The 14,529-nt window shown below is 34.3% G+C and overlaps 1 protein-coding gene across 3 annotated transcripts in view; it reads right to left on the bottom strand.

The window, feature by feature from the left end:
- Window positions 1-1,203: 1,203 nt before the first annotated feature.
- Window positions 1,204-14,529, bottom strand: part of LOC126859341 (autophagy-related protein 16-1) — a 382,369-nt gene continuing 369,043 nt past the window's right edge. For all 3 annotated transcript variants that reach the window (XM_050610490.1, XM_050610489.1, XM_050610491.1), the window contains one exon: window positions 1,204-2,964. In XM_050610490.1, coding sequence (XP_050466447.1) covers window positions 2,868-2,964 — 97 coding nt within the window. In that variant the 3' untranslated portion in view covers window positions 1,204-2,867. The remainder of the gene's footprint in view (window positions 2,965-14,529) is intronic.

Genomic DNA, 14,529 nt, shown 5'->3' on the forward strand with positions numbered 1-14,529 from the left:
GAGATAGACGTGTTGGCGCGAGTACGCGGACGCAGGCCTCAATATGAGTCCGATGCAAGTTCTTGGAGCGTATAATATTCCACGTGCGAGTTGTCACTTCGTGACCGCATTTCAGTGACTAATGAGCGCTTTCGAAAGCACATTAGGTACTGTCAGGTACACGGTTGCTGTGCAATGCCGCGGCGAGTTTCTGTGAGGGGATCTCGTGATACGACACATACGCGTATATACATATGTATAGATACAAGTGTGCGTTATACATATCACATACCGTATGTCGAAGAGATGGTAGAAGCGAAAACCGGGATTAGAATGTGGTGGAGACAAGCCCACTTGTCTCGAATGAAGATTAACAGGGAGTGTAAAAAGTGGACCGAAATGATCTGTATAGAATTGTTGGCAATTTTGCGGCTACATTTCTTAAATCAAATAATGTACGAGTAGCTTCTGTGATATTTTAATTTTTCATTATATTTATATGACATTCACCAATGTATTTTAAATTTGTTGTGATATGTGATTATGTTATTCTTATTTATATTAGCACTTACCGTTGCTGGTATATTTTGTTGCTATCAAGAAATGTTTCGAATAGATTGCTGAAATATGCAAGAGAGTAAGAGAATTAAAAAATTTATTATAAATCATATTTTACTGGAATAATTAGGAATTCAAAGAACAAATCGCATCTTTACAAAATACAAGAGGGAAACGTTTAATATATATTTACATTATGTGAACAATATATATATATATATAACATTTCTGTTAAGATTATTGTTGTATGTATAGAGAGGAAAAGAGAGTACAATATGTATGGCTAAATAAACAAATCAGAATGAGATGTAAGTATATATACAGTATTAAAATTATTATACAATACATTGGACGCAATCAGTTGTTTGCTCGAAACACGAGCTGGTAATTATTATATTATATTAATTATTAATAACAAAAAGATATGATCATTAATTGCTATTAGCAAATAATGTCCATCTTTCTTTCAAAAATGTAGCCCAGATCCTCAGATACTGAAAAAATTAATTTTTCTATTAATATAAATACATACTATATGCGAACCAATGACCAATTCTTTATTTAATAATTATAAATTAATCACTTCTAACAACTGGCAAATAAGTATTGTATATAAAATAATCTAATATATATATATATATATATATATATATATATATAAACACGCAATTAAATAAATTTAATATATATAATATTTTTTTTATAGCTGCTTCACAAAACAATATATAAATTTGAGAACAAAATCGTTTTATTTCTTTTTTTAACTACTACTCATAAAATACTAATAATTTTATGCAAATATATTCATAAATATCAAATTCACTAATTGAAGAGCTCTGTAAAAAAATAAAAGTATTGCGAAATAGATAGCATTGAGAGATTATTTGTGTAGTCATAAATATAAAATCGGATAGTTGCACATTATTCCTAAATGATGGACATAATATAATATTATTATATGCGCGATATGATAATAAAAAATTTACGTGATTGTCAAAAATGCTAAAAACTTAGCCAACTATCGTAGTTGCAAAAATCCGACATTTAATTTATATTGGTAGAGCCCATTCGCGATTCTAATCCTCCCTATATCTTAATATTAGTTTATTTTAAAAAATTTATGTAAATAATGTTAATTAACTAATTATCGCATTTATCAGTAAAAATAATTAAATTGTGTAAATTAATCATGTAAATCATGTGTAACGTAATTAATTAGTATCAATATCGTACAATTATTGTGCTTGTTTCTTCAATCCGTATATATTTCTGATTTCCATTCTATCAGATTCATATTAAGACATATGAGTTTCACTGATGTTGGAGAATCTGATGACGAATCGAATTACAAGTGATGTCATAAATTAGAGTGAGATTATTCCAGTGGAAATTAATCTTATAAATTATAGGAACAAAGTTCTTAGAGTGATTATCTGATATCTATAAGATAATTTTCAGTATGCAAGGAAAATAATAACTAAATTAATGCTAATTATTTTTGTAGGCATGAAATAGTTGTTAAATTGTTCTTGATAATAATGCTAATTAATTCTGAGGAAATAATCTCATTCAAATCTAGCGCGTTTACATTAGTGTTTATATATATTTATATTTACTTATCTCATTATATCTCAAAAAATATCATTTATCGTGCTCGATCGTTGACAACATCCAGTTCTGCTAGGAAATATTTCAATAATTGACTTTCTGTTGAAAAGAAAAAAAAAAAAAAATTTAGGGATCATATATTTTATAAATATTCACTCGTGCAAAAAGAATATTCTACCGCAATACCATGGATGTCACATCTAGTCTTTCCATCCCGAGAGCGCCCAAATTTGCCGGTACAGACGATTGATACGCGACTGTACTTTCAAAAATAGCAAAGAAAAGCGTATACCTAGCGAATCTCGAAACATGAGTAACTACAATAATCTCTTAAATTTCCTGCGGGTAGACGGCGCGGCGCGGCGCGGCGTTTTACTATTCTAAAAAGGGAATCTTTACAACCTGGGAGTAACAATAAGTGCAATTTTATGTACAATAGTCTCTACCGTCTCTGGATTTGTTCAGTGCAGTGTCTGCGCTTTACAGTCTCGAAACGGCATCCTTACAAGGCTTTACAACTCGAGCGGCCAAATCGACCAACGATTTTGATTATCCTCCTGCTGGGCGTTCACTGGGTGATTTTCTCGCTGCATTGCTGACGTGAATCGTGAACACGTGCGCGCGCGCGGTCGCTTCGTTTTCACAGTTGCGAGAAGCTCGAGTACGGCATGAGATCTTCATGCATGAAACAATAATCGTCTGTCCCGGGATCACTCCTCCTGTCAAACGTGGTCGCCCCAAACTGTCACTGTCTTGGCACGATCGACAGACGCCAGGTACGTGCCGTGCGGATGCCAAGATACGGCAGTTACTGCTGCCCTGTACATTTAAATGCCAACAGTGGATTAGTGGATGCTGCTAAGTCTTACCTTATCCCTTTTTTAATCTTTTAACGTAGTAGCTTCTTCGTTAGTAAAAGTTTTTCACGAGATGGAAAGAAAGTTTACAAAGTATGTTAGGAATTTTATCAAGTGCAAATAAGCACATCGCACGCAGAATCGTTATGTGCATATAAATGATAATAAATTAGATTCTTCCAAGATTTCTGTCAAATAATTTGTTCTGATAAATATTCACTTTTATTCATCAAAATATCGATACGTTACAGAATTAAATTTCTCAATGTTATGTGTATAAAAAAAACATTCGTGTTCCTCGGAAACTTTGAAGAGAGAGGAAATTAAAAATATGGTGCTTAATACTGACGATATCGAACAGATGAGATAAACTGAAAGGAATTTACCTATCAACATCGGACATAATAACTTGAATCTGAACAAAGTTATATTATAAAATAAAATCGTTTTGATATCGCTTAAAAGTTAAAATAATTTCAAACGTAATAAATAGTAATGGTGTTATATATATTTATAAAGGTACTGATGGTAAAAATTGAAACAAAAATTAACAAAATGTGCTGGTATACAACAAAATTGACATGAAGCGATTTGGTTCACAATTAGACAAGAATTCAAGTGAATTATGCAAAGATTGTAATTTCTGCAGGATTAATTATAACCGCTAAATTAGTTGCAAAAACCAACATCATAAAACTACATAAATAGTGTACGAATATGTATTTGCATAAACACAAAATAATATTGATATTCGTATTCTCGAATTGAAAAGTTCTAATAATTGATATCTGTGTGTGATTAGAATTTCCATATTTTGTAGTCAGAATTATTTCCCTTAATTTCTCTTTCTCTTTTTTTCTCCATCAGAAAATATTTACACATTTTATCTAACATATATTTATCTTAAATTCACAAAATATTATATATATAAAACACGTTCTCAATAACTTATTATACATATAAATTTTTGTTTTTCAATTATAGAATAATATTTTTCGAATTTGATCGTGTTGCCATTATGAATAAATATAACAAAATAAAAATATATATTCAGAAGAATAAACAAATATTTATAATTAAGAATATTTATATCATTCCAAACTCGCCAATAACGATAAATATGTCACAATTATAACAATTCAATTACAAATATGTACCGTAAAAGAAATATAATGCATGCAAAGCTATGAGGTTGATTAGCCTGAGTGATTGCATAACTGACATGTGATGCTTGGCGCGTAAAAACAGATGGAAATGAGAAAAGGGAGAAAAAGAGAGAAGACACTGTAAGCCAATGGCCCGATTTATGCAAGCGGATTTGTGTCCCGAATCGGTGTATAAAACGGGGACGCGCTTTAAACAGTTACATCCAAAAGCTTTCAGAGCCAGCTTTTTCCATTTTCGTCTCCTAACTTCTGTTTGGTGCGAATCTAATTTTCTTACGGCGACCTGGAATTATTTCGCGCGCAGTCGCTGCAGCTGCGCGTAAGAGTCCTTCAATTATTTCGCTATCCTTACGGAAGTGCCTTGTACCGCGTAAAGGACAAACAGAAAAACGCTTGGCAATGTGTCGCACATATATAACGAATTCTGAATCTCGTGCAACTTAATTTCTCGCCTCTTTTTCTAGCAGCACCATCAAAACAATAAAATGGGAAATGGAAATCATATAGCGAATGGCGAATATAAATATGATTCGCGGCTGAACGTATACGTATATATCACACAGGAAAATCTGCGACTGCTTAAATCGTTTCGTTAAAGATTCCATTTGAACGTGGCGGAACACAGTGCCGCGTAATTTTCTGGTCCGAGCGGCTTCGCTCGTGCAGCAAAAGGTCTATAAAACCTAAATTCCCAGGAGTGATTCGCAGAGCTTGGCGGCAGAATCGTAAAAGGGTGTTTCTATGCGAGGACAAACGTGTTGAAAATGGTGTTCCTCTCCTCTCCTCTCCCCCTTTTCCGCTCCCCCGTCACGGACAATACCGTTAAGGAATCCTTCAACAAACGGACCCGGTGAATATTTTGCGCGAGGTCAAAGGTCACCGGAGGAGGGTTGGAATGGCGCCTCTCGGAGGAGACATCCGCTATAAAACTATGATTACGATTTTTATAAGCATTCCTGAGAGAAAAAGAGTAGACGCGTGACGAGCCTGTTTAAATTATACGATTCAGAGTGTAAATCGAGCAATACTTTCGTAGCTATGATGTTACTTCAATTTTTTAAATTTTAGAACATATTGCAATTGAGATATTTTTTATCAATTAAATATTTTTCCTTGGAGAGACAATTTTCGGGCAATCTCACTGTTGTAGCGTAATAAAACTTTACAACACCTTGTCGTACTTAATAAAAATTCGATAACTACATTAAACAATACAATAAATCAAGACCCTGGAGAACAGTTTGCTTATATAATTCTATGAATAATATAGCGCGTTCGGTAAAATCACAGCATGAATAATAATCAAATTGAATGAATGACATTTGCACAGTCATGCATATTATGATTCATATGACATTACTGACTGTTATTTTTAGTGAAATCTGCTGCCATATGAATTCTTTATTGAGAAACTGACCCGGCAGTTGTTAGTTTCTCATCATATAATCGATACGTTGGCGATACAGTGTATTGAAAGACACTCTGATATTCTATCACATCATTATTTAATCAATATCACTATAACGAGAGAAGACACATACATGATAGTTCGGTGCCATTATTTGGCAAACTCGAACGAGACTAAGCATATCGTTTATCCAGCTTTCCAAATATGTGAACCAAAAGTCCATTCCATGATTTTATTACTTGCAATACTTTTTTCAAATATTTTTAAAAAAATTCGTTCACAAAAATATGTACCCAGATAAGATCTTTACATTTTATATCGCGAGCTTGCAATTAATAGGAGCATAAAATCCTATGTAATTGCAGGATTTTATCTTATCTTTTTCTAATATAAAAGTAACTTGCACATTGCACTCGTGAAGCAGAATCGTGTCATTTGATGCAACATGCTAAATGGGAGGAATGTAGGAACACGGCCAAGACATAAAAGAGGGAGTACATCGCTTCGTCACGGTTTGACTGGCGCGTTTACTCTCTCGCGAAGCTTGTTGCCGTCAGGCAAGCGAGCTTATATCGCGGTGAAACAACAATATGAGGCAAGAAAAAGCGTCGTGTGCCCCACGAGTGCGTCGCGACGACCGCCCGTCGAGCGCGTCGACCGCCGTCGCCGCCGCCGCCCGCCGTCAACGCCGTCGGCATCGTCGTCGTCGGTTAGCGGAGACGATATTTCTAAAAGCAGCGTGCTTCGTATCCGGGATACCTTTGCGAATAGCAGAGCTACCTTCGTCGTGTATATTGCGAGCGTGATAAAGGAGATCTATCCGTGCTTGCCGAAGGAGCGTGGAGAAATAAGCTTTCGCGAACGATGCGCTTCCGCTCTCCTCCTCCCTCCCTCCCTCCCCCCCGCCCCAGCCATTTCATTCCGCCCGCTCATTTTTTTTCATCCAGCCGCAAAGCTAACGCGAGGAGAACAGAGAGGGATAGTGCGCCCGAGAGAGAATACAATATTTTTACAAAAGAAGGGAAGAGAAGCAAGAAGAGGAGAAGAGCGAGAGGAAGGACGTTGTAAGAGCATGAGAAAGTGAATAGCGTTGCGTGCATCCATGATGGCAAGAGATTGACGGACGCTACGGGTCTTTGAAATGTACGCCGCGAGAACATTTTTGTCTGTCGTTCTTGCAAATGACAGAGTTAACGTATAAACGCCGGTAAAACCTCGTACTTTGTCGACGCGAGGATACATGAAGGGAAAAACGAGAAGAAAAACTAGATGGGATATGAAAAGCGAAACATATATAAGTGAGAGAGACAGAGGAAGAGGACAGAGCTACGGAGATCGAGAGGAGACGAGAGAGAGAGAGAGAGAGAGAAGCGTAGAGATAAAGAGAAAGGGGAAGAGATAGAACGCTTGTGGATTTTAGATTTTAACCCGGAGCGATGGATTATGCGAAGCGTAAGGATAGTGAGAAGACGTCGGGAGGAAGGGTGGCGGAAATACCACTTAACGAAAAAAAAGCGGCGAAGAGGAAGGAAGAGACGTTGTCCGCACCACCGTAAAGATGCAGCTCGTTTGTCGTCAAGAGCGCAAGGGATAATTAAAATAATTATCCTTCATTGTGGATGCATAACGCCGGTCGGCAATAATTGGATCGCGGCGACTTACTGATAATGAAATCGGGATGAGATCTCCCGATTTAAAATTTCCCGTTCAAAAACGCAATCCGTTGTGTTATACAAAAGGGCAGACGGTGCGAGAAACATTGAAATAATTATTAACGGAACATAAAAATAATTATTAACGGAACATAAAAATATTAAGCATCGATGTTTTAATATTTTATCAATATTGATAATAATATATACAAAAAATAGTATATAAAATAGCGTAATATATATAGAATTATACATATATAAAATTTAATTATATAATTGTTATATATATATATATATATATATATATATATATATATATATATATATATTATTACATCGCGTTATTAAAAGCCAGTTTAAAAGCTATATTATTAATTAAATGCTCATAAATGAATTACACTATCAATATATATATATATATATATATATATATATATATATATATATATATACATACATACATACATACATACATACATAAATATAATATATGCACCGTGCATAAATATTACAAAAAAAAATTAAAAAAATAAATATTAAACAAATTATTTTACTTTTTACGTTTAGGCAAAATAGTTATTTAGTCAATATTAAAGGTAAAATATTATAAACATCTTGAGGATGAAAACTGAGATTGCGAACGTGATCATAAATGTCACAGTTTGATAGGCCGGTATCTTTGGATAATGTATTCTTTATCACGCTCGTATGTACTTGGCACATACTTTGTAATATGTCTGTATGAAATGATGAGTGCCACCTGTTGACATAGCAACGACGGAGACTCCAAGTGATAAATTCCATGTGGGAGCAACAAAATGGGAATCTTAACGCATATATGACGCGGGATATAATAATCAGCCGCATGAGAATGTAGCAGGTAGGCTTGCTGGAAGGGCTCGAGGTTTTCATGCAGGGAGACGGGAAAGGGGGCTGCAGAGAGTTTGGAGAGATAAAACACAATGCAACGGAGAATTCCACACGTTAATCCATCACTTACGAACTCACGCTGGCAAAAAAAGCCGCGAATGCGAGATGAGATAATTTTGTTTTGCACATGAAAAACATAAGAGCATTGTGCAACAGAGTTATGATAAAGCAAAAACGGAAAATTTTATAGAATCACGCGCTTAATTATGATTATAACCAGAAAAGAGGCATTAATAATCTAAAATTAGTATTTAAAATTACGCACTATATAGGAAGCAATTGAAATGCAAATTTATAAATGCAACACGCAATAAGTAAAGACTTAATACATGTGCGCAATAGAAAGGATAGAATATTAAATGCTGCATCTTTATGAATAAATAAAAAAGCCAATATTGTTTTACTATCATAGGCGGCCTCCGTTACGCTATAAATACCAGTTGTTTATTTATCGAACTTACGATAAGAAAAATTGCTTAAAGCATTCAATTACGCACATATTGCCTAGTTATGAGCGAGATTATAAAATCGTAACATTTTCTCTTTTCTCTTTATTTTTCAATCATATGTATGCAACCATGAGCTGCACGTAGCGAAAATAAAATGACGTAGTTTCAAGAAGCGTTTGGCTTTATAAGATGCGATAATGTCGTCTAATTATCCAAAATGATCGTGAATCTTTGCCATTAATCTACACGATCGCGAATACTCGTTCGACCGCGAATAGTGGCGCTTTAATGGCGCGCTCATTGGGAAAGCAAGGTGATTCGTAATACGAGAAGGAGAAGGAGAACGACGACGAAAGAGGGACAATATAGGCGACGATTAGATCGACGTTATTCTCATGGCAAATGACGCGAAACGACGAGGACGACGGCGGCGGCGGCAGCGGCGAATATAACTGCCGTTAAAGTTGAGGACTTTACGTTCGTTCGCTCACCGTCGCGGCCTTGTGGCAGCTCCTCGACGACTTGGCTTTCGATGATTGCCAAGAATGTAACCTCGCGTGAAGAATCCCGGAAAGACGGCAAGCAGTGCATTAAATGTCATTAGCACTCGACGTTACCTCATTGATATCACGAGAGAAACGCGTTGCGGTACGCGGCCGTTGTGCTTTCAAACGTACGATAGATACGGATACAAACAAAGATATTTGCCGGACTCCGACGTTTCCCACATGTTCGTTTACTCTGCGATATAATAATCGCGTGTCGAGACCACTCTCTTTTGTTAGATTTAGATTGTTTTAGGTTCTCAGGTGCCGTTAGGTTGCTTTATTGCTTAATGTATATTTTAAGATTAAATCATTAGATGGTTAAAATATTTCCTTTAATATCTGTCTACCTTATCATTCTTGTTTTAATGAGGGAATTTAATTTGCTGTTCTGTAGTTGTAATTATTGACCGATCTTAAAATATCTTGTTTTCAGGATTTTTCTTTTTTTTGCGCATTAAAGTTATAATAGATTGTTTCAATTCGTGTCATGCGCCGATACATATAAATCGTAGATATTTCAAAATTCCGTAACAATGCTGGATCGACTAGTCGTATAATTGGCCATTGATGAACGTTATATTGAGTCATAAATTTTGGATGCATTGCCTAGTACGGGCAAAGCATGAAAACAACGCCAAATTTCAGAAGAAGCCGTAACGTAATCGAATCCAGCGACAAATGGATTTATGATTGGTCGAAACGTGCGGAAGTAACGGAAAAAAATATTAGTCCCCATAAATTTCGCTGACATATTTGGATATGTGTCCGTAGTCTGAAAAATCAAATTTAATCCATTAAGGGCGGCTATCGCAAATTCACCAAGTAATCCTGCCAAAGTCTCTTCTATTAAATGATATTATCAAAAATGCGACGTTTTAGCTCAGCTGTATACATATATATATGTATATGTATTAACATTATTATTTAAAATCAATTTATGGATGAAAACATTTTATTTGTTACATTTGAATAAATCCGTTCATATTTCATTCTTAATAATAAATCATAAGCAAATGATGTATATTATATATATATACATGTTGAAAAAAATTATATTATTTTAAGTAAAAATTTAATATTCTTTCCATACGACAATAAGTAAAAATATCCATTTATAAGATTTTATTATTGAGCCGTACACTTTCCGAGAAATTGCAAAAGCATGGTTAATGATACGAAACTATAGTTTCGAGGAAAATGCAAAGTAGTTACGTCGCGGAATTATCTGACGGAAGTTTCTCCGTTTAATACGTGTTTCGCCGAGCGTTTCCAATTCATGTTTGACGTTCGACATCTTTGAAGAGGCATTCAAAAGCAGCGACTGTAGTGACACCAGCGAAATTCCCGGTAGTGCGTCATTCTAAGTTTGTATCCGCCATGTCTTGGTCCTAACTTCACTTTCACCCACAAAGTGAGGTACATGAATGCGCAATAGTTTAAACACTGGCGTTCTGGACTCTGTGAATAACTATTGCTGTACGCTTTAACTCGCTCAAGTTCGTATTCTCATTTCTATACACATTAGCAATTTGTGTTAACTTTGCACGTCGCTGCTGATAAGTTTTACTCTAATAAAGTAAAAGTAATGTAATGCTTAAGACAATGTACCTCGCTTAGCACTGAAACTTACAGAAATATAACATAGAGAAATGGAACATTACCTTATACTGAAGAAAAAATTTAAAGATTACCTAACAGCTCTGTACTAACAATAAGCAAATAATTTATGATGACGATATGGTGTTTCAATTTCGATCATTTTCACGGAAACGTAAAAAAGTGAATTTCTATAAATAATATATATTGTTTTTAATAAAATAATAGGAAAAAAATTTAACGTAATATCTAAAAAATTCTGAAAGAAATCTATTATTAAAATGTAAATCTTCTCATTGAAATTTAATATTGCAACAGAATGATATGATAAAGAGTGAATAGGGATAAAAGCTTTTATATAAATTCATTATCACAAGTATGTATAAGGAGAGATGAGATTATTAAGCGATAATTACTATTTTCATTTGAATCATCGATCCTCTTGAACGAAAAGTCCACTTGTATCCATACTTGCATAATGAACAGCTATATTTATTTCATTAATGTTTAAATGTTACATTTTATGTATGTGCATAAAGTGTTTCAATTTAATTCAGAGTGCTACAGAATATTACAGAGTAATAAGGCACTTCATTATTCTAATGAGAGCAAATTGCTTATCTAACATTTCTTTAATAATATATATATATATATATATATATATATATATTTATTTATTTATTTATTTTATAGAGAATTAAAATATGATACATATTAAATGTTTCCTGAATATTTCATATGCAAGTAATGTAAAATATTTTTTTATATAATATCCAATAACAATTATATAAATTTAAATGTTTATACGATGCAAAAAGTTGGAAAAGGAAAATTTTACTCTGACGTATTAAAGCACGTAGATCACTTATCTGCATTAATCTGGTTACTCAAGAGAAACTTGAAAAGTTTCAAGTTTCCAGTTTTAAATAATTACGGAATACAATAGCGTCACTGAAAAAAGAGTAGCTTCCTAGCTTCCAACACCTATCGCGTGAGTTTATGCATAATATCACGTCGCTTTCACGTCTTAAATCGCGTGCGGACTAAAGCAGTATAATTTCGCCGTTAAACGTTTAAAATTACATGGCTAATAAGATTATCTAAAAAAATTAAAGCCTGCGCGCGAGTTAAAATATTTGCATTATTAAAATACGAAATTGGATGTTCGCTTACAGATAAAATTGTTCCTGACGCGCCAAATGCAAACAAAAATAACAATATCGCAAAATTTCAGAGAGATATTATCACTGTAGGTACTAATATCGCGTAATATTTTCCAACAAGATAACGATAAAACTCATATATGATCGAGTATTACTTTTTATTTGACGAATTATTTATCCGAACAACATATGCGCTATTATTATGCACACGTATGCGTAATAACTTTCGTATCATGATACATTCGCGAATTAATTTTTGTAATGGTTATATCTCTTGAGGTGATATTAAGCTAAAAAAAATTTTTAAATATTCATTCGAGGAAAATTATTTTTTACAGGCAAGTAATATCACGTTAACAAGTTAGATTGGACAAATCATCGAGATCATAAAATCATAAAATTGTGCTATATTGAAATTTTGCCAATTTTCATCCAATATTTCATAGACAAACGTATGCAGCTGCTTCGTTGCAAGAAAATAAGTTTTAAATTTTGAAATAATGCAGTTCTAAATTTTGAAATAATACAAAAATATTCCACCATCGAAGCTTTATATGATAAAGCATTAATAATTTTAGATAATAATAAATCACGCCTCTGTGTATATATGTACGCGTGTCTATATAACATATACATATATTTGGAAAATCGATGTTAAAAGATATGATAAAGTAAATAGTAAATGAATATATAAAACATAATTGCGTGACATCAAAGTGAAACTGACAAGAGACAATCTGACGAAAAAAAAAAAAAAGATTTTAAGACACTCGATAAAGAGATAAATGATACAAATGATGCAAATTATAAAATTATAACGCCAGAAGGCACATTCTAATTTCATTCTCATTCTTTTTTGGAACAATCAACGTGGCACACGCTTACATAATATAACTTGTTTTTCCGAGCATCCACGTTCGCCTACTATAAGCTAAAACTTGTTTATATATTTCATGGCAATTATAATATTACTTCGTACAGTGATTTCCATCGGCCAATTTACTTACGGGATAGTATGCGTGCTCATAATGGACACGTCGATAGATACGCGGAATTTATTAAGTATTAATATAGACTTCCTCGAAGGAGTACAACGCCGCGACGTCGCCGAGTACAAGCGATGGATAATCCACGAGCATAGAAGCCCGGAAATGTTCATGGTTTATAAAAAGTATCTATTTTCCGTCGGGCATTGGCCGCAAAAATTCGCAGTAAAAGATAGCATTTTTTCAATTCTGTTGAATTAATAATTATATGTGTGCCGTCGAGGATAACATGCGTTTAATCACTATCACTTATTCATAGACTTCACATAAACGTAGCGAAAGTTACGTCATTACATATGAATGGCAAATATTAAATTGCGCGAAAATTATAGTTTCGTATTTCATCGCTTTTGCGTCGCATTTAATTACAACCTCGTCAGAGTCGCCGCTAAAAAAGCTCCCTGATTATCCGCATATTAATCCAGAAAAAAAAAAATAAAATCCATTTCCATGTGATAGGATGTAGTAAAGAAGATTTTTTATCGTTCGGTTTCTTACTAAATCAATTACATCTTGAATAAAAAAATTTGGTCAAGCTATTAATCTCTTTCTCGCCATAATATAATTTAAATAATTTAAAACTTTCTCTAAATATATATAATGATTCCCAATAAGAACGTATCGTCAATTGCAATAATATTAGCGAAAAAGATTATTAACTTGTGTACCACTCTCTCTTTCTTTAGATATTTTCAGCATTACGTTAATATTTGTCTGATTATCTCATACATATTAACATTGAACGCTTATATGACATTTTGGAATTGTATAACATTTAGCGTGAGATAACGAAGTGTGTTATCTGAGCTGTCAATAATATGGCAAACAATACCTCAACAATGGAAGCTTACACAAAGCTTCCAAGGGATGTAAATTACATCGAGATGCATTTCACGAGACTTATGCAAATTAATTGTGCTGAATAGATGATTATTTCTTTTTTATCGTTATTTTTTACCATAATTGTCGATGCAACATTAGCTAAAATCTCTCCAGCACAGGTTTTATAATAGCCAGAAAATTCTTGTCTAGATATATAGTGATATCAACAATTTTTCAAAGAATCGATTCCTTATTACTTATATTACACAGAATCGATGACAATCGATACCAGCTGCGATTGCGATCCATCTTGTGCGATAAATGTCTTCCCTCTATAAATTGCAATATTTAAATCGCATCTTCTCTCGATTGCAACTCGCGATAGCGTAAAAATCCATATGTCCGATTTGACGAAAAGCTTTTTATCAACGACTACCCGCTGGCGGTAGAGATGGGAGAAAAGAAAAGGAACGACGTTCTCGAAGGGATGGGAATAGGTGATGGTGGTGGTGGTGGTCGAGGGGGATGAGAGACTCGACGTGTATATCCGTACCAACCACCGACCGGCTGGCACCGGTGCGCGGAGAGGGCGGCCCGTTGGAATGGGAAAAACAGATAAAGACCTCGGCACCGGTCGTCTCCCGAAGACACGACGAAGATAAATGACATAATATCGTGCCGGACCTGGCCGATCATTGCCGTGGAAACGAAATCGAGTTAGGCGAGAAGAGAGCATCGCGGGACGAC

Source organism: Cataglyphis hispanica, chromosome 3 (assembly GCF_021464435.1).
Source record: "Cataglyphis hispanica isolate Lineage 1 chromosome 3, ULB_Chis1_1.0, whole genome shotgun sequence".
Classification (NCBI taxonomy): Eukaryota; Metazoa; Arthropoda; class Insecta; order Hymenoptera; family Formicidae; genus Cataglyphis; species Cataglyphis hispanica.